Raw genomic sequence first — 20404 nt, 5'->3', positions numbered from 1 at the left:
GGACCTGGGCAGTCTTACTATGTTTGTGATTTTTTGGGGTTTTTTTTCTTTTATAGTTATTTTTTACTTTTTTTTAATCCTTATTTATTTTTTTTTGGGGGGGGGGTCTTTGGTAAGATATCAAAGGTCTAAAACAGACCCCCATAATTCTATTTCAGAGACAGAGAAGGGGACTGAAGCTAGTCCCTTTCTTTGTAGCCGTTTACTTGAATAAATGAGGAACCTGTATAGAGATTCCATTCATTCAGAAAATGACAGTCTAAAACATCTTAACACTCACAGTTACAATGATCAGCAGTCAGTGAATACATATTCACTGTACTGTTGGGGGGGGGGGGGGGGTGTGATCTGACCAGCGGGGGGGGGGGGGGGAAGACACACATCTGGATCCTTCCCAAACCCCCTGCAGCACCTGAAGCCGCCAGGAGCAGCAGAGGAGGGATTCCGGCTAATGATGTTGGCTGAGGGGAGTCAGATCGGGTGGAGGGGGGGGGGGGGGGAAGGGGAGTGAAGGGGATAGGAGAGGAGAGCGGGGGCAGTTTAAGATGAAAGGGAGCAGCAGGAGGTGGAGTGGTAGGGGACAGGGAAGCAGCCGCATAAGTGAGGGGGGGGACAGTCACATTAGGGGTTAATAACTCTGATCAGCAGATTGTAATTTGTTGATCAAATTTATAGAATTGTTCAGCAGTCATTGAAGTGACCATAAGCTTATAGGAGAGGGAGAAATTAGGTTAAGTATGCCGTATGGACTTGGTCACCTGCAGGCACTTCTGTAGGTCTTTATGGCGTACGGACTTGGCAGTGAAAGGGTTAAACACTTCAGCTCATTGAACAATGAGTAGAGTTCCTGGTTTGCCAGCACAGCCCCAGGTAGTACCAAGCTCAGAACCTTTCACTTATGAACACAGTAATTTACTTCAGTGTGAGCTTCACAGGAAAGGAAATACAGTACAATTCTTGATGTTGGTTTAACGTAGGACCCAAGTGATATAGCTGCATAGAGCAAAAATTAAACAACACATAATTCAGTTACCCCAGCAGGTTTGCACAGTTGAATCACAAGTGCCAGATAAAACAGAGAGAATCTGAATTTAATTTAAAGTGAAACTTCAGTCAAATCTTTTGTTTAGTTTTGGACAGTGTATCATAAGCGGGTTACTAACCTTCACTTTTGGAATTGCTACTTGCAATGTAGCATTTAGCCTAGGTTCTCATTGACAGCGGGTTAGAAATAGTGTGAGTTCAACAGAACTCGCATCATTTCATTCCTGCATGTCAGTCCCACTTCAGGGGTGATTTCAGAGACATCTGTGCAGGAACCTGCATTAGCATTTTGAATTTTATACAGTGGGGTAGGGAAATCCAGTGAAGGGATTGGCAGCAGTCACAGATAGGTTAGTGAGGTGTATTAGTCTAGCAGCAGCATTCATAATAGAATGAAGGGGGGATAGCCTGTGTAAGTGTAGGCCATTAAGGAGAGAGTTGCAGTAGTCAAGGCGGGAAATCATCAAGAAGTGAATAAGTTGCTTTGTGGTGTCATTACTGAAGGGTGGAATTCTGGAGATGTTGCAGAGGTTAAGGCGGCAGGATTTAGCCAGTGATTGGATGTGGGGGCTGAAGGAGAGGTCAGAATCAAGGATTACACCCAACACCCTGGCATGTGTGGAGGGACCAATGTAGGGCTGAAACAACTAATTGATTAATCGACAACTAATCGATTACGAAATTAATTGATTACTATTTTAATAATCGATTAATCGGCCAGTAACATAATGGGGTTAAAAAAAATAAAATAAAATGAGCCCTTTATAGTACAAAAAAAGCAAATAATCACTACTGTAAATATTACTTTCACAGTTTTACAGTAAAAAAGGAACCCCTTACAGTAGTGATTATTTGCTTTTTTTTTGTACTATAAAGGGCTAATTTTAGTTTTTTAAACCCATTATGTTACTAAACGTCTTAGACCTGGTTCACATCTGTGTTTTTTGCAGAAACGCACTACAGTTCATTTACATGGTTTCCCATGGGACAATATACTTCAATAGAGAAACTGCAGAGAAGCATGTAATGCGTTTTTGCAGCAATTTGTATTCTTAAGGCTCTGTTTCCACTAGTGCGACTTTTGATGCGACTTGGGACTGAAAAGTCGCATGACAAATTGTATCCCATGATTTCCAATGAGTACCGTTCATATCTGTGCGACTTCAAGTCGCAGCGACTTCAAAGTAGTCCCTGCACTACTTTGGTCCCACTTTGATGCGACTTGAGGTCCATAGATACAGGCATTGCTTCAAATCGCGGTAAAAAGTCGCGGTAAAATCGCGGCAAAATCGCGCGACTTTGGGGACGCAATAGTGGAAACATAGCCTTAATCTGCCCAACAACAAATTGGGCAAAAAAAAAAAATGCAAAAAAAAAAAATCGCGTGCGCAAAAAATCAAAACGCACAGCAAAAAGCACTGCAGAAACAGATGAAAAGCAAACTGCATAGGTGTGTACCGAGCCTTATGCTGGCCACACGGATCAATTTTCAGACAAGAATATTCAGACGAAAAATCTTTGTACATTCGCTGAATGAAAGAATATGGTTTGAAATTTTCACTTGTTTTTAACATTCTATTTTTAAAATTAATGTCATTTCTTGTTGAAAACCACATACACTGTCTGAAAATTCCTATGACCAAGAAATTTTCTATTATTTCCAAATTTTCCTGTCACTGTGGTTGAAAATAAACGTCGATTTGACTCCACTAACGATTAGAAAAACAAACGAACGTTCTTAAAATGACATTTTTTTTGAAGGAAGACGTTGTTTCTAGTCTGATATTTACCAGATTCACCCTCTAATAGTATATACAGTATATCTCTCCTCTAATAGTTTATACAGTATATCTCCTCTAATAGTATATACAGTATATATATCCTCTAATAGTATATACATTATATCTCTTCTGTCTTTTATTCTCAGAGTGGATTAGATATTTTGCTCCCTAACCATCTAGTTGGTTATTTATATTTACCATTGCATAGAGATATTTAAAAATACCCTTTTTTTTAAAAAAAACTTTACATATTAACTAAATTATATACCACACTTTTTTTTTTTTAAGGTTATTAACCGATTAATCAAAACAATAATCGGCCAACTAATCGATTATGAAAATAATCGTTAGTTGCAGCCCTAGACCAATGGTTGTGCTGTTGACCTTAATGGTAAAGTCATGGGAGGGGGACCGGGAAGAAGGAAATATTACAAGCTCAGTTTTAGAAAGATTGAGTTTGAGAAAGTGGTGTGACATCCATACCGATATGTCATTCAATAAGTTTGAGATCTGTGAGGAGATCGAGGGGGTGAGGTGAGCAGTGGAGAGATAGATCTGGTTGTCATCGGCGTAGAGGTGGTATTGGAAGCCATGGGAGGTTATCAACTGGCCCAGGGAAGAGGTATACAGCGAGAATAGGAGGGGCCCAAGGATGGAGCCTTGGGGTACCCCAACAAAGAGAGGGTGGATGGCACGCTGACCTAGAGCGCCCGTTTTTTAAAAAGCGGATTCGGGTTGGTATCTACCACCCATTTACCTATGGAAATTTGTTTTTAGAAACTTGTTGTTTTTTTTAATAAAAGTATTATCCGGAGTTACACTATTGGAGCCCATCTCTTTTTCTATATGAGGACACACTATTGGGGTCACAAAGAAGGAAACTACTACCCCCTGACCCAGTGATAACAGGATATCAGAGATTGTCCCCTGAGGGTCTGGAGGCTCTGGCTTTCCTAGGACGAGCTAAAGGAGGAAACGATCGGTCCGGCAGCCTGACGCATACTCACCACATGCATTTTGCCCCTGCAGGGGTGCCAGGATCTGGTGAGTAGGGATCCAAAGGGGGGCACAACAGTCACTTTATCACTTTGGCACAAGGATTGGAACCAAGTGCAAGCACAAGTCACTTTGAAAACTGCACAAGTCACTTGAAAGATTATGTTATGACTTTTATACTGGACTGTTTATTTTTTTATTGTTATTATTTTCTGTTTTTTGCACAGTGCTTGGTGAAGCACCTAAAACACTTTTACCACTTTAAGTGTGATCATAAACCCTTCATCTGATCACTTTGAGTGTGGCTATAAACTTGTGTATAAGGCCTCAGTCTCACGAGGCGGATCCGCTTCCGCGGAGTCGGCCTCGGTCCGCTGGCTCAGCGGGAGATCTCTCCGTTGATCTCCGCAGAGCCGGCGGATGACAGGTCCCTCTCTGCTCATTGAGCGGGGAGGGGCTTGTCAGGCGCCGCTGCTGCCTATGGAGGGATCGGATGAAAACGGACAGCATGTCCGTTTTCATCAGATCTCACCCGATCAGATCCGCCAGGGACGGATCTGAACGTAGAGGCATCCGTCTGCTTTTAGCGGATCGGACCAGGTCGGATGTCAGCAGACATGTCAACGCTGACATCCGTCACTCCATAGACTAGCATGGAGCGCCTGTTCAGGTCCGCCGTCAAAACTAACAGGCAGACCCGAACGGTCCGACCGTGTGAAAGGGGCCTAAGGTGGACCTTATTTGATTTAGGAATATAAATGTTTATAGAAGATGTTGGTAAACTTGGTGGTAATGCACGTAGTAGTCAACTGATGAATGCACAACAGTACTTTTCCTAGGATTTAATAAGTTTCAACCATTGCAATAGGTGGAGTTTGAGAACACATAACACGGTTTTAGATTTAACTGTGACATTCCACTTTAATGCACATTCACCTGTGAAGGGCGATTCACTAGATCACTTTTCAGTTCATAGGCAGTGCCATTTATCCCTAAACCACACATTTTTCAGAGAGAGGAAGAGGAGCGGAGGAGCGGAGGAGATAGAGTTGTAAGTGACACTGAAAGTGCGCTGAAATAGGTAGGAGGAGAACCAGGACAAAGCAGAATCACAGAGGCCAAGGAGTGTAGTTTGCTGAGGAGGAGCAAGTAGTCAACTGTGCCAAAGGCAGCAGAGAGGTCTAATGCCCCGTACACACGGTCGGACATTGATCGGACATTCCGACAACAAAATCCATGGATTTTTTCCGACGGATGTTGGCTCAAACTTGTCTTGCATACACACGGTCACACAAAGTTGTCGGAAAATCCGATTGTTCTGAACGCGGTGACGTAAAACACGTACGTCGGTACTATAAACAGGGCAGTAGCCAATAGCTTTCGTCTCTTAATTTATTCTGAGCATGCGTGGCACTTTGTGTGTCGGATTTGTGTACACACGATCGGAATTTCCGACAACGGATTTTGTTGTCGGAAAATTTTATAGCAAGCTCTCAAAATTTGTGTGTCGGAAATTGCTATGGAAAATGTGTGATGGAGCCCACACATGGTCAGAATTTCCGACAACAAGGTCCTATCACACATTTTCCATCGGAAAATCCTATCGTGTGTACAGGGCATAAGTGTACGAGTATAGAGTAATGGCCATTGGTTTTAGCAGTTAGTAGGTCATTGGTGAGTTTTAGAAGTGCAGTTTCAGTGGAATGTTGTGGACGGACGCCAGACTGTAGGGGATCGAGAAGGTTGTTGTCCGTGAGGTAACGACTCATTCGGTCATGGACCAGGCATTCGATGAGCTTAGAGGCAAATGGGAGCAGGGAGATGGGTCTTAAGTTATTCAAACAGGTGGGGTCTAGTGAAGGTTTTTTAGGTATGGGGTAACCAGTGCTTGTTTGAGCAGGGAAGGAAAGGTGCTGGAGGAGAGGGAGAGGTTGAAGATGTGGGTTAGGGAGTTTAGGATACAGTGGGAAGGTGATCGCAGTAATTGTGAGGGGACAGGGTCCAGGGGACAGGTGGTGAGGTGGGCCATGAAGAGGAGTTAACTGGTAACTGGGCAGAAGGAGGAGAGTATTGAGTATGGTGTTGGACCTGATGTGCTGGGAAGTTGAATGCTGGATATCTCCTTGCGAATTGTGTCAATTTTGCTTTTGAAATGGTTGGCAATCTGTTGAGCGGTAAGCAAGTTGGTGGGTGGGGGCAGTGGGGGGTGAAGTAAGGAATTAAGGGTAGAAAATAGTTTGGCGAGGTTTGGAAGAGAGGGTTTTGATGAGAGTGTTGTAGTAGGTTTGTTTAGCAGAGTGGAGGCAGGAGTTGTATTTGAGAAGGGCAGATTTGTAAAGGGTAAAGTCTTGCAGGGATTTAGATTTACACCATGCTCACTCAAGAGCACGGCTGCGTCTCTTGAGACTTCTGGTGTCGTCTGTTTGCCAGGGTTGTGGCAGATGGGGCCTGGTTCTGCGTGTAGAAAGAGGAGCAAGTATGTCTAGGGAGGATGACAGCGTGTTGTTGTAGATGGAAGTGGTTAGATCTGGGCAGGACAGCGGTGCGATTTTGTCGTAAAGGACATAAGTAGCAGAATGAAGAACGGAAAGGTTGAGGTTGCGAAGGTTTCTGCGGGTAGTGGTTTGTGGGTTGGCTGCATGGGAGGTAGGAGACAAGGAGAGTGTGAAACAGATAAGGCTGTGATCGGAGAGAGGAAAGGGGGTGTTAGAGAGGTTGCAGGGAGTGCAGCGATGGGAGAATACGAGGTTGAGAGTATTGCCGTTGGAGTGAGTGGTGGTTTGTGTCCATTGTGAATGCAGCGTCGCACCGATTCGGACAGTTCCATTGCCGGCAATAGCCACCGATTTGGCATGCGATTTGACATGTCAAATCGCATGCCAAATCCCAGGCTAAAGTGCAACTTCAGCGAAATTATTTTTTTCTACTTTTGATAGAGGGAAGAAGAAAGAGGACCTTTGTCAAGCTTTCATTACTGTCTAATGTTGTTAATATGTCCTTCAAAAAAAATCAAATGCTTTGTTTACGTATACACAATACAAGCCCATGAATATAGATGTCGATACACACGCAACTGCACACATTTCCGCCAGGCACAAAAACTGTATCGCTTTTGCAGCTGCATGACATTAATTCCTAGGGGCAACTCAACGCACATTGCTAACATGCGTGTGAACTCTCACATAAAGGAATGTTTAAAAAGTGCCATGGGGGAGATTTACTAAAACTGGTGGACTCAGAATATGGTGCAGCTGTGCATGGTAGCCAATCAGCTTCTAACTTCAGCTTGTTCAATTAACCACTTGCTTACTGGGCACCTAAACCCCCTTCCTGCCCAGGCTTTCAGCACTGTCACTCTTTGAATGACAATTGCAACACTATACCCTAAATTATATTTTTGTAATTTTTTTCACACAAATAGAGCTTTCTTTTGGTGGTATTTAATCACTGCTGGGTTTTTTATTTTTTGCAAAAAAAAAACGAAGAAAGACCGAAAAAATTTGAAAAAAATAAATAAATAAAAAACTTCTTCATAGTTTGCTATAAAATTTTGAAAACAGGTAATTTTTCTCCTTCATTGATATGCGCTAATGAGGCAGCACTGATGGGCTGCACTGATGGACACTGATAGGGTGGCACTGATAAAGCGGCACTGGTGGGCACTCTGAGGTGGCACTGATGGGCACTAATAAGGCGGCACTGGTGGGCACTGAGAGGTGGCACTGATTGGCAGCATTGATGGGCACTGGTTGGCATTGATAGGTGGCACTGGTGGGCACTTGCCTAGCAGCAGTGCCTCTCCCTGTTCGGGACCGATGTCCCTCTGTCAGAAGCCGACTACTGATCTTCTGTTAACATCACGTGATCAGCTGTCATTGGCCGACAGCTGATCATGTGGTAAGGGGCCGGGATTAGCCCCTTACTCTGATCTATCTCATTGACTCGCTGATCACAGAGTGCGCAGGCAGCTCATGCACGAGAGGACATCTATTGATACCGTCATTCTGCTATAGCGCAGGTGGGAGGTGGTTGAGCTTTGAAAATAAAACCTGGAGAGATGCAGAGATACACCAGATTTTTCACTGTCCAGTTTTATAAATCAAACCCCATGTGTTTTGGTGTGGCACAAGTAAAAAAAAAAATAAAAAAAATAAAAAAAGGTGCCTGCATATCTTTGGAGCAATTTTCACATGAATGGGCTGCGCTAAACCTGATTCACCAAAGCATGCATGCACTGTTCCACCTGCATAGCTGTGAATGGAGCCTTGGGAACATAACATAAACATAGAAGTAAAAAAGTAAAATATTAATAAAAACACAATCTCATCATTTACTTTACAGTACAGATTACACTCAATCAGAATTATATCTTGTTCTTGTCTGTCAAATGTAAACAAAAACAGGTTAGTATGAGCTACTGCAATTTAAGCTTTATTTTTTTTTTTTTTTTTTTACGCAATTTAAAAAATAAGATTATTAATAACTATAATTATTTTGCAGGTGTTTTGCCAAAGCATGGGGGTGCCATGAAGAATTATCGGCAGCCCTGCATGTCTGCTAAAGAGCAACACGTTTGCCTTCGCATCAGGAACGTGTGCAATTTTGCAAGAATAGAACTAAAGGCAAACCTTTTTTTTGGATAGAGGTAAGGGAAGGTTATAACCCCCTGTAAGAAAATGTTTTCATTTATTTTTCAATTCTTCTAATTGGGGAGATTTCCCTTCACTTCCTGTCCCATAGTCAAAACAGAAGCACAAAGAAATTCCCCTAAAGGGAGGGAATCCCTGATTGCCACCAGAACTAGTGTCCCTTTTGGAAGGATTTCCCCCTCTATTCCTGTTCTGGTGATAACCCAAACTTTCAATTTTTTCCCACTTTCAGTGATAACAGTAAGCAGGACAAATAGAGAGGGTAAATTCCTCTAAAGGGGCCACAGACAGCAATAAAAACAAAGTTCTCTATTCTATCCAAAAACAAATAAGTTTCACCTTAGTTATACTTTAACATTTTACAGCTGTAAAGTAAACAAACGTTTGCGCAGAAATCATTTAGTAGATGGTATAACATCTGTGTGAAATTCAGTAATATACAAGCAGGTTACACACTTCAAAAACAGTTTGGCACAATTCTTGAAAACTGCCACCCTTTGAGTTCAATATAATTTCTGGATTTGAACTTTTTATCAGGTAATTAAAGGAAAAAAAAACAGTTTATGGCCCTCCACCCCAACATATTTTACAGAGTGACAGTGCATTAAAGAAGTAAACCCTGATGGGTTTTACTTCCTATTTTTTCCTCCAGCAAAGTAAAAGCATAATGGGCTAGTATGCACTGCGTACTAGCCCATTATGTGGCACTTACCTGCAAACAAAGCCCACGCTGTCACCACTGGTGGCCGCATCCATCTTCGCCGCTTTTCCTTCCGGGGCCACAGACTCCGGCTCTGTGAGTGGCTGGAGCCATGTGACGTCACTCCAGCGCATGCACGCAGGAGCAGTCAATCATGGCACTTACGAGTGAAGAAACGGCACGGAGGTCCCTTTCTTCACAGAGCATACGCCGACAATGTTATTGGAGCACCACAAGGTAAATATCTCCTACGGCGCACGTTTAGGAGATATTTCCACTACCTATAGGTAAGCCTTATTCTAGGCTTACCTATAGGTAAAAGTGACAATAGGGGGGGTTGCAATCACTTTAAAGTCTCTATCCTCACAGCAGAATTGGTGCTGCAGTGTGTATCAACATTTTATTACTAGGTTCACACCTATGCATTTTGTGCATGCCGCATTTGCGCGGGCACGGCAGCCTATCAAAATGAATGGGCTGCCATGCCTGCGTTTCCGACAAAAATATATATATACATGCACCTTTTAAAAGTATTTTTGACCAAGCGATTCACGCACTGTGATTTTACATGCCCCACACATTTCAGCAAAGCAGTGCGTTTTTACTGCGGGTGGTTGCGGATTTCGCTGCAATTCCCCCATCCTCAGCCAAACGTAGAAGTGTGAACCTAGCCTTAAAGTGGAATTCAAGCTACCACCTAATCTTAAACATGCTCCCTCCCCCCTCCTTACACCTATTTTGACTAACCTGTGTATAAAAGGTCTGTAGACTTACCTATTTCCAGGCTGCCCTGGTCCAGTCACATGATCCAGCTCCCCTGTGTCAGCCAGCAGTGGCTGCAGGGAAGAGGAGGAAGTGCTGACAACAGATGTTAGGTGGTCCCTGGAATTCTACTTTATTTCTTTTAGCAGATTAGGCGTATTTTAGGACACCTTACTAGAGTTAGGCCCGGGCGTGTTCGAAATCCCACGCGCTCGATCCCGCCTGGAAGTTGACACTGCACACGGCTAATCACAGGCAGTGAGACATTTCCCAGGTAGCAGCTGCACAGATCGGGAAATCTCACTGCCTGTGATTAGCCCGGGGCAGTGTCAGCTTTCTGGCGGGATCGAGCACGCCCAAACCTATCTCTACACTTTACTATCAAATCCATGGTAAATCAGCACTGCTGATATGGCCTGCAGCTGTTAATTGCCTGAAGTTCATGATACAAACAAGGTGGTGTAAATTTTCACCTATATGGGCTTTATTTAAACAAAATGAGTGTAGGCTTTCTCTACTAGCTCTACTGATTAATGGGGTTGATTTACTAAAACTGGAGAGTGTAAAATCTGGTGCAGCTCTGCATAGAAACCAATTAGCTTCCAGGTTTTTTGTGAAAGCTTAACCACTTGCTTACTGGGCACTTAACCACTTGCCGACCAGGCCATAGCCGAAAGAAGGCTACAGCGTGGTCGGCTTATTCTGGGTGGGTGTCCATGGACGTCCTCCCAGAATGTTGCTCTCGCGCGCCCCCTGAGAAGACCCGGCGCATCACGAATCGTGGTAAATGGCCGCTTGTAGCGGCCGTTTACCACGTGATCGCTCCGTCAAATGATGGAGCGATCACTTGTAAACAAACCGGCATCATGTCATGACGCCAGTTCCTCCCTCCCCTCTCTGTACAGTGCGAGGGGAGAGGGGGAGGGATTGTTTTTAGCAGCGCTGTGGGCTGGATCTGTAATGCCCACAGCGCTGCTCTGTGCCCATACTGTGCAATACTCTGTAATAATGTGCAATACTCTGCCAATAAATTTTATCAGAAACAAAGATTTTTTTTTTTTTTTACCGAATTTTCAGTCTTTTTTGATTCACAGCGCAAAAAATAAAAAACCCAACGGTGATTAAATACCACCAAATAAAAGCGCTATTTGTGTGAAAAAAAGGACAAACATTTCATATGGGTACAGTGTTGCATGACTGAGTAATTGTCATTCAAAATGTGAGCGCACCGAAAGCTGAAAATTGGTCTGGTTAGGAAGGGGGTTTAAGTGCCCAGTTGTCAAGTGGTTAAACCCCCTCCTGCCCAGACCAATTTTTAGTTTTCAGCGCTGTCACACTTTGAATGACAATTGCGTGGTCATATAACACTGTACTCAAATGAATTTATTATAATTTTTTTCACACAAATGGAGCTTTCTTTTGGTGGTATTTAATTACCACGTGGGTTTTTATTTTTTGCTAAACAAACAAAAAAAGACAGAAATTAAAAAAAAAAAAAAAAAAAGTTTGTTATAAAATTTTGCAAACCGGTAATTTTTCTCCTTCATTGATATTCACTGATGAGGCTGCACTGATGGGCACAGATAAGCCGACACTTATAGGCACAGATAACTTGACACTGATAAGACGGCACTGATGGGCACTGGTAGGTGGCACTGATGGGCACTGGTAGGTGGTATTGATAGGCAGCACTGGTGATGAGGCACTGATTGGTGACATTTATAGGTGGCACTGTGGGCAACGATGGGTGGCGCTGGTGGGCACTGGTAGATGACACTGTTGTGCACTGGTAGGTGGCACAGGTGGGCACAGAAGCCTCTGCAGGATCTCTCCACGGTTGGGACTGATGTCCCTCTCACAGCTGCAGGTGATCAGCTAGCAGCATGAGGAGAAAAAAATAGCCAATTACCGGCTCTGTTTACATCACATGATCAGCTGTCATTGGCTGACAGCTGATCACGTGGTAAGGGGTCGGGATAGACCCCCTACTCCGATCTGTGATCAGCCGAGTCTCATAGACTCCCTGATCACAGAGCGCAGGGGGCGTGCAGGCCACTCAAGCATGGGAGGACGTCTATGGACGTCCACCTGGCAAAGTAGGTCCGCGCTGTAACCGTCTTTCGGCTATAACGCAACCAGGGAGGGGTTAATTGAACAAGCTGAAGTTAGAAGCTGATTGGCTACCGTGCACAGCTGTACCAGATTTTGTATTCTTCTGTTTTAGTAAATCAACCCCAATGCCTTGCAACGCCACAATTTAAGGAGCCCAGAAAATGACAGATGTAAAGCCTTGTCAGACTTTCCCTGTACGAAGGATAGTAAACCGCAGAGCCTTTTTTGTTTTGAGAGTATGCTGGCCTATCAAACACACTTGCAAAGCAAAAGAGCTCAGCTGTTTGCCATTCTGCATGTGGTGGAAAAACTAAAGTACATGTCAGTACATAATGGCAAGAATGGGGAGTTCTCTGCTCCCCTGTAAACACCCACAACCCCCCCAAAGCCTCCAAAAGCAATGGCTCCTACTCCCTACAGCCAGAACAGGAGGCTAGGAATCAAAGATTTGGCAGCTTTGCAAGATGCACATACATCAGTGGGCGATGATGTATGAAGTCCTGCAAATCCCTTCTCCAGACTGCTGCTGAAGAAATAAGATTTAGGATCCCTGTGATGACATCACTGAGACAAAAGAGAAGCATAAAAAAATAAATAACGGACAGTATATAATTTTAAAGGTCTAGTGATAAATGTTTTTACACAAGTTGTTTTTTCAACTTTCACGCAGGATTAATGCATTATTCCAATTGAATCCAACTACAAAAATGAGTGATACTTGTGTGTCTAAGCACTAGGGTAAGGTACAGATTTTTTTTTATAATTTTTATGGATAGGGCACACTAACAGCAATGAATTTAAGAAAAACATAAATACCTGTTTTAAATTTTTATCTTGCAGGTGACATGATTGCAATTTTGTTCTCAGTTTTGCAATACCCAAGTTGGGGGCTGGGCTAAGCCGTAGTGGGCCACACAACCTGGTGACTTCAGCTTTTTCATGCCCTTTTGCCCAGGCCATGTAGAGCAGGTGTAGTTGTCAGGAGCAGCAGCTAGGACCATTATGGTTTACTTTCTAAAAGGAGAGCATGTGCACTGTGTTGTTAACGCTGCAGAGGATTTATGAGCCCAAATATTTTTGCCACCAAGAAGAAAGTAGCGGTATTTGTCAGGATCACCAGGTAAGTTCTCTAATTGGCAAGATCAACTTTCATATTCACTTTCTATATAAAGACTGTTACCTATTACATTCCTCCTGTCCCTTTGAAAGAGGGCACAGCAGTCCAATCATGTAAAGCAAGGGTCTCCAAGCTTTCCAAACAAAGGGCCAGTTTACTGTCCTTCAGACTTGGGGGCTGGATTGTGGCCAGTGGGGGTAGAATATGTCCCAGGCCTGGCATCAGGTTGAGTAAACAATGCCTCAGGTGTGGTGCTCAGTTGCTTAGGACCTGTGGTGAGTAGAAGAAGGAATAGTGCCCCATTATTGCTATCAGCAGGAAGAATAGTGTCCCACCATTGGTTTCAGTGGATGGAATAGTGCCCCGTCATTGATATTAGTGGGAAGAATAGTGCCCCATCGTTGGTGCCAGTTGGGGGATATTGTCACACTGCTGGTGTCAGTGTTAGGAATAGTGCCCCAAAGGCCGGATAAAGGCAAGTCTCCGGCAGCAGTTTGGAGACCGCTGATGTAAAGCATCAAACCCCATATCTGCATTACCAATTAACTTACTGGGCAACAAAACAACAAACTCTCCCATTTTGCTTGTCACATTTCTGTGATTTGTGAACTGGCATCACAGATTATTGCTGTTTTTTTTGGTCTGTGATTCGAGGAGTAGTAAAACACGAAATTTTAATAAAGGCAGCTCCCACATTTTTTTTTTTTTTGATAACTTCCCTTTGAGATCCCTTTCACACTGGGGCGTTTTTCAGGCGCTTTAGCGCTAAAAATAGCCTCTGCAAAGTGCCTGAAAACCACCTCCTATTCATTTAAGTGTGTCTTTTCACACTGGGGCTGTGCGCTTTCGGAACGTTACGGAAAGTCCTGCAAGCAGTATCTTTGAGGTGGGTATTTAGTGCTCCCAAAATGCCCTGCCCATTGCAATGGATGGGCAGCGCTTCCAAAGCGCCTTAAAAGCGTTTTGAAAGCACCACAAAACAGGTGTTTTTACCCTTTTAAAAACAGCCCTGCTAGCAGCCGAAAAGCGGCGCTAAAGCACCGCAAAAACGTGTGGCGCTTTAGCTCTAACGGCCCGGGAGTCCCAGTGTGAACGTAGCCTTAGGTGGAGTGCAGATATGTTCAGAATCACACAACATCCAAAAAACTATTATGATCTAAAATACCAGCCTCAGCCATGTTGTGAAGGGTGAAGGGGGCCAGAAGCTGTGAGCCTATGATAAGACTGCGCTCCCTTCAGAGTTTTCAGGGGTCTGTATCTTGGCAAGGAAAGCACAGGCATAGGTATTATTAACAAATTACACATACCTTCTGCAGTCCTTTCCAGAGATAATTCCAGGAGTACCCCATTTATTCCTGGCTCACACTGCACACCGCATGTTCATTCACACACAGAGCTACAGCTCGGCCCCACCCCCTCTCTCTCCTCATTGGCTCACTGGCTATGATTGACAGCAGTGGGAGCCAATGACACCCACTGCCGTCTCAGCCAATGAGGTGGGAGAGTCCCTGGAGAGACGAGGTTCTCATGCACATGGCTGGAGGGAAGATGGGGCTCAGGTAAGTATTAGGGGGGCTGAGGTAGTCTGCTGCACACAGAAGGTTTTTTATCGTGTAAATGTAATGTAAAAAAACCTTCTGTCTTTAGAACCACTTTAATAAAGCAGATTAGGCACTAAGGCAGCCTTTCTCAACAGTCAGCTAGGGGGAATACACAGTAGTAAACAATGGTTTCATGAATGGATCATGTGGTATCTGGGCCGCTCACATCGGGCCAATACCAAGCACTGCAATCCTCCGTGTTGTTGCAGGGGGAGACACATGTGCACCACGACATATGGGTATTTTGTGGTGCCTGGGACAGACACCCACCAGCAGTAAATGTACTGCTAGCGGTCGGTAAGTTGTTAAATTGTAACAGCGGCTGTAGGGAGAAGTACCCCCCACTTGCTGTCACAACGCAGAATTGGGGGGCGCTGCCTAGTAACATTTCACTCCTTAAATATGGGTGTAACATGTAGCATGATTCTAAAATGAATTCAAGTCAGCCATACATGGATCGAAATTCGGCCGGTTTAGTAGGGACGGGATGAATTTCGATCCATGCATGGGCAGGCTGGTTATACAGAAGTCAATCTACTGATCAGCTTCTGTACAATAAGACTGTTGGAAAATTTCCACATGATCAGCACTGCCAGGTATAGCTAGTAGCGCTGATCAATGTATTCTGACGACTAGGAAGTCTCCCCACTGTCAGAATACAAGGGTAGAGTGGGAGCGATTTTCCCCATCCACTTCGATTTTTTTTTTTTCATTTAACCCGCTGGTTGAAAGAAAAAAAGACTAATATATGGGCTGCCTTAGGCTACATTCACACTAATGATTTGGACCACTGTGAATAGTAGCAGCCGGAATCACAGATTCCTTCTGCAGCCGACCCCATTCACTCTAATGACAGGTCACCAGTGGATGCAGCTATGAGCTGCTCTCTGCACATTAATCGCTTCTGGATGCACTTTATTGGTGGTGTGAATGTAGACTTATCCTTTAAATCTTGTTTACATCCAGGGGACAGGAAAAACATTTTTATCTACCTGATCCTCTGCTCCCAATGATTTATTCGTACTACAAGACTGGCCTTTTCAGCCGCTCCTCCCCTATGCTCTGGTGGTCAGATGCCCCTGGCATCATCAAAAGTGATACAGAGCCCCTAGCCATTCATTCAACATCAAAAATGTAGGGGAACAGTCCACCACTGAAGAATGGGGGTGTGCCATCTAGTGGGGAGCAGAGGCTTGGATGAGTAAAACTGCTTTTCCATTTCCCCTAGACCTAAATAGGCAGGATCTGCCCCACAGGACCTGCAGGATTTTTACTGGGCTTTCAGCACCACTAGGCGACAGATTATTAGCATTACCACAAAAGAAATCTGTGGTTAAAGTGGAAATTCACTCTAAGGGCCAGTTTACACCACATGCAGTCCAGTGTGGTTTTTTTCTGCATCAAAAACGCATGGAAGGTAGATTATATGGTTTTCAGTGGCATAGTTCACACCAGTGCTTGCAGTTCAAATGCACTCCAGTTCCAGAAAAAAAAAGTAGAACATGCTGCATTTTTCCTGCACTGGACTGTACTGAAATGCTGTAAAACACATCAAAAACACACCGGAACACATGTCCTTAGTTAAGGTTAAGAAAAAAGAGGGGGAGAAATGCACTGGACTGCATCAAAAACACACCAAAATTGCATCAAAAACACACTGGAACGCATCAAAAACGTGCATGCAGAAAAGTATCTGGAACGCATCAGAACTGCGTTTCTATGGTGTGAACTGGCCTTCAAAGGGTAGTTCCATTTTAACACCTCCTTCCCCCCTGTTCTCTCACTTTTGGAGGTTTTATTTTAAACCTAGTTTTAGTACCCTCTCCCACTTCCGCTCTGACCACCTAGGTGATTAAAGCACAGGTTTTCACCCCACCCCTCCCTGCCCAAAACCTTCTGAGACACAGTGGGACGATGGCTATGAAGCTTTGCCTTAGTAAACATGCTGGTACCAGGGACCTCAAGTCAGAAGCTACAGTATTTGTAGCTGCTGCCTTTTAAGTTTCTTTGTTAAGACTGAAGATCCTCTTAAGGCTCCTTTCACACAGATGGACCCATCGGGTCCACCTGTCAGTTTCCTAGGCGGACGCGATCGGACCTCCCATTATCTTTCATGGAACATGTGTTATACTTGATGACATCTGATTTTATAAAAACAGAAGGATGGGGATCAGTTCCATCCATCTAGGGGATCAGATTGGATGGTTGTCGGGTGTAAAGGGACAGGCCATCCGTTTACATCCGACTGCCCATAGAGGAGAACGGGCTGTGTCTGTGACCACTATGCTCAGCGGGGATAAGTGGACAGATTCCCTGCTGAACTGGTAGAGTCTGTCCCGTGTGAAAGGGGCCTTAAAGCGGAACTTTACCCATAACAACTTGATAAATAATAATGTTCTTTAGCAAGGAACATTTATTCTGTATTAATAATCATGCCACCAAAATTAGTGTGTGCTGTAAATTGCTTCCAGCTTTGCCCCTGTTTCTTCTTGCTGGAGGCTGCTAATTTGCCCAGAGCCCCTGAACAGCAGTAAATCATAAAGCGGAACTAAATTCATCAAATTAACAGTTTAAAAGAAAACAGCTCCATTCCTAGAATGCCGGGATTGCTAAGGCTACTTTCACACTGAGGAGCTTTACAGGCGCTATAATGCTTAAAATAGTGCCTGCAAAGCGCCTTGAAAGAGCCTCTCCAATGTGAAAGCCCGCACTGGAGTGGTGCGCTGGCAGGATGGTAAAAAAAGTCCTGCAAGCCGCATCTTTGCAGTGCTGTAGGAGCAGTGTATAGTCCTAAAGCACCATTCACCACTGAAATCAATGGGCAGTGCCACCGAACCGCCGGAAATGCGCTGCTGCAGCAGAGCTTTGCGGGCGGTTTTAAACCCTTTTTCGTCCGCTAGCGGGGGTTAAAAGTGCCCGGCTAACGGCTGAAAACCTCGGCAAAAATGACGGTTAAGCGCTGCTAAAAATAGCGGCGATTTTCTGCAGACTGGGCCAACGTGTGAAAGTAGTCTAACTGTCGCATTTGCTTGTGTCCTCAACCAAACTGTAAAACCATCAAAAGGCTGGTGTCATAACTGATCACACGTGCAGCACCATGACAGTTGGAGATCAAACAGAAGCAGCTTCCTTGGCTGTGATGGATAGGAGGGTTTGATTACGCTTTAAGCAGACCGGCCTCTACAATGTTAGCAGTGCCTAAAAAAAGAAGAGTAACTAAACATGTGCAGAGCAGGGCAAGACAGTGTATTGCTGGATTTTTTTAAGGGGCAAAACCCAATCATTACAACAGTGACATAAGGCCACTTTCACACTGGGGCGGTGGGGGCGTCGGCGGTAAAACTGCGCTATTTTTAGCGCCGCTTTACCGTCGTTTTTGCGGCGGTATTCGACTGCTAGCGGTGCGGTTTTAACCCCCGCTGGTGGCCAAAAAAGGGTTAAAACCGCTCAAGGATAACTTAAATCTCAATCACAGGACACAGCCCATGTGTACCAATTATATAATGGACATATATACAGTAAACATAAGTATCGTTACATAATATTTAAATAGTGGCGTACAAATTTATGTCAATTGGCGCAGTAGTGACTAAGGTATCATCACTGAAAAATAAAATAAAATGGGGGTTGCCCGGGCTCAATTTCCACTTTCCTTAAATAGTAGCAGAGAAGAAATGAGAGAAAAAAGATAGACTAGAGAAATCAGAATAGAAGGGGGAGGAGGGGGAACGGGTAGGTACAGGGTGAGGTGACGATGGCTCAGGGAAACAGAAGTAGGAAGCTACGCACTTGTCTTTGAGATACTTATGTTGAGGGCCCTCCCCTCATCAGAGGTGTTATTGGATTTTAAACTGTATTAGTATTAGACATTTATTTTTAATGTTTCACATAGCTACACCTGCAAAAGGGGCCAGCCTGATGCGATCTAGCAGGACTTCATTTTCTGACCGATGCCCCATACACACGATCAGAAAATCTGCCAGCAAAAGACCGATGAGAGCTTTTGTTCAGAAATCGCGACCATGTGTATGCTCCATCGGACTTTTGCTGGCGGAATTCCAGCCAGCAAAAGATTGAGAGCAGGTTCCCAATTTTTTGGTCGGAAAAAGTTCCTATTGGAAATTCTGTTCGTCTGTATGCAATTTGGAAGCGCAAAAAAAGCGCAAAAAATCACGCATGCTCGGAAACAATTCGATGCATGCTCGGAAGCATTGAACTTCATTTTCTCGGCTCGTCGTAGTGTTGTACGTCACCGCGTTCTTGGCGGTCGAGAGTTCAGAGAACTTTTGTGTGACCGTGCGTATGCAAGGCTAGCTTGAGCAGAACTCCGTCGGAAAAAACATCCATGTTTTTTCTAACGGAAATTCCGCTCGTGTGTATGGGTCATAAGCCTGGGTTAGCGATATAGAGCAATACTATAGTGATGCGAGAACCAGTGCAATTCCAGCGCCGGTTCCCTCATCGCATCTCTCCCGCAGGGAGTTCACACTGCCCTCTGCGAACCGATGCGGGTGTCAATACAATGTTAATGACACCCCCAGACCGGTTCACAGATAGCAGTGCGAACTGTGGATTCAGAAAGGAGGTGATAACACCCATGCAAATCGAATCCTGTGCAGGAAAAAAAAAAAGTTTCTGCACCTTTTTTTATGCAAATCCAATGCGAGTTCAGCGATATCAAACTCGCATTGCACAGACATCGCATGTGATCAGGACAGCAATGCGGGTGCGAATCACACGCGATGTCTGTGTTCGTTATAGTGTGTACCCGGGCTAAAAGTTTCACTTCAAGTATAATTATCTACATATTATATCCCTGAAGACACACTATCTAGGCAGGCTGCAGCTTATAGTACCACAACACTCCGAGGATTGCCTATGATGGGTTTGTATCGCAACTGCTCAGCAAAACAGCAGCCGACACACCTGAATCCCCGTTGCTAGGCAACAGAGCAGAGCCAACGGCCTGGGCCTGGATGAAGCGGCTGTGCACTCACCGGCCAGCACGGTCTCGTAAAGGCGGAGCGGGGCTCGGAAATGGTAAAGAAGAAGCAGGCCCGCCAGCAGCAGCAACAGCCACACGTAGGACCCGTATCGGCGCAAGTAAACTTTAAGCCGAACGGCAAAGGAAGCGCCGACGGGGCTGGAGTGCTCCGCCATGTTTGTTGTTTCCTTTCCCAACCTCATACGGGCTGGGCTGTGCCAGTGTCAGGAATGGGAGGAGCGCAGCACGGGATTGGTGGGGACAGACTGGCGGGCATTTCATGGCTATGTTAATACCGCTGACGCAACAGACGTCTATTTAGTAGCGGATTACTGAGGTGAGGTGGGCGGTCAGTCAGCCAGCTAAAATCCCCAGCCTTGTAGTTCTTGCTACAGGTAGAGTTACTTTCTCTGGAGAGGCTGGTTACTCCTCGTGGGGGGGATACAATATTTGTCCACTCTCATAGTTGCCAACATTGTAAAAAAAAAATGTGGGACACTTTTGTGGCTGTAGGCGGAGCTGTCCAATAATTAGGGGGCGGGGCATTCACCAGCAGGCGTGGCCTATCAAAAACAGACAAGCGTCGAAAAATGGGCGTGGTTTACGCGAAATTGTGGGCGTGGCTTAAATGGGCGTGGCTCTAGAGGGTGTGGTTAGA

General features: G+C 44.6%; 1 protein-coding gene across 4 annotated transcripts in view; it reads right to left on the bottom strand.

Annotated features, from left to right (window-relative positions):
• The window catches only part of ST7L (suppression of tumorigenicity 7 like), a 289595-nt gene extending 269618 nt beyond the window's left edge, over nucleotides 1-19977 (bottom strand). For all 4 annotated transcript variants that reach the window (XM_073615725.1, XM_073615728.1, XM_073615727.1 and 1 more), the window contains exon 1: nucleotides 19760-19977. In XM_073615725.1, the coding sequence (XP_073471826.1) occupies nucleotides 19760-19949 (190 nt within the window). In that variant the 5' untranslated portion in view covers nucleotides 19950-19977. The remainder of the gene's footprint in view (nucleotides 1-19759) is intronic.
• Nucleotides 19978-20404: the final 427 nt, after the last annotated feature.

The sequence above is a fragment of the Aquarana catesbeiana genome, linkage group LG02, assembly GCF_042186555.1.
Source record: "Aquarana catesbeiana isolate 2022-GZ linkage group LG02, ASM4218655v1, whole genome shotgun sequence".
NCBI classification, from domain to species: Eukaryota; Metazoa; Chordata; class Amphibia; order Anura; family Ranidae; genus Aquarana; species Aquarana catesbeiana.
This window is presented reverse-complemented; position numbering and strand designations above follow the sequence as displayed.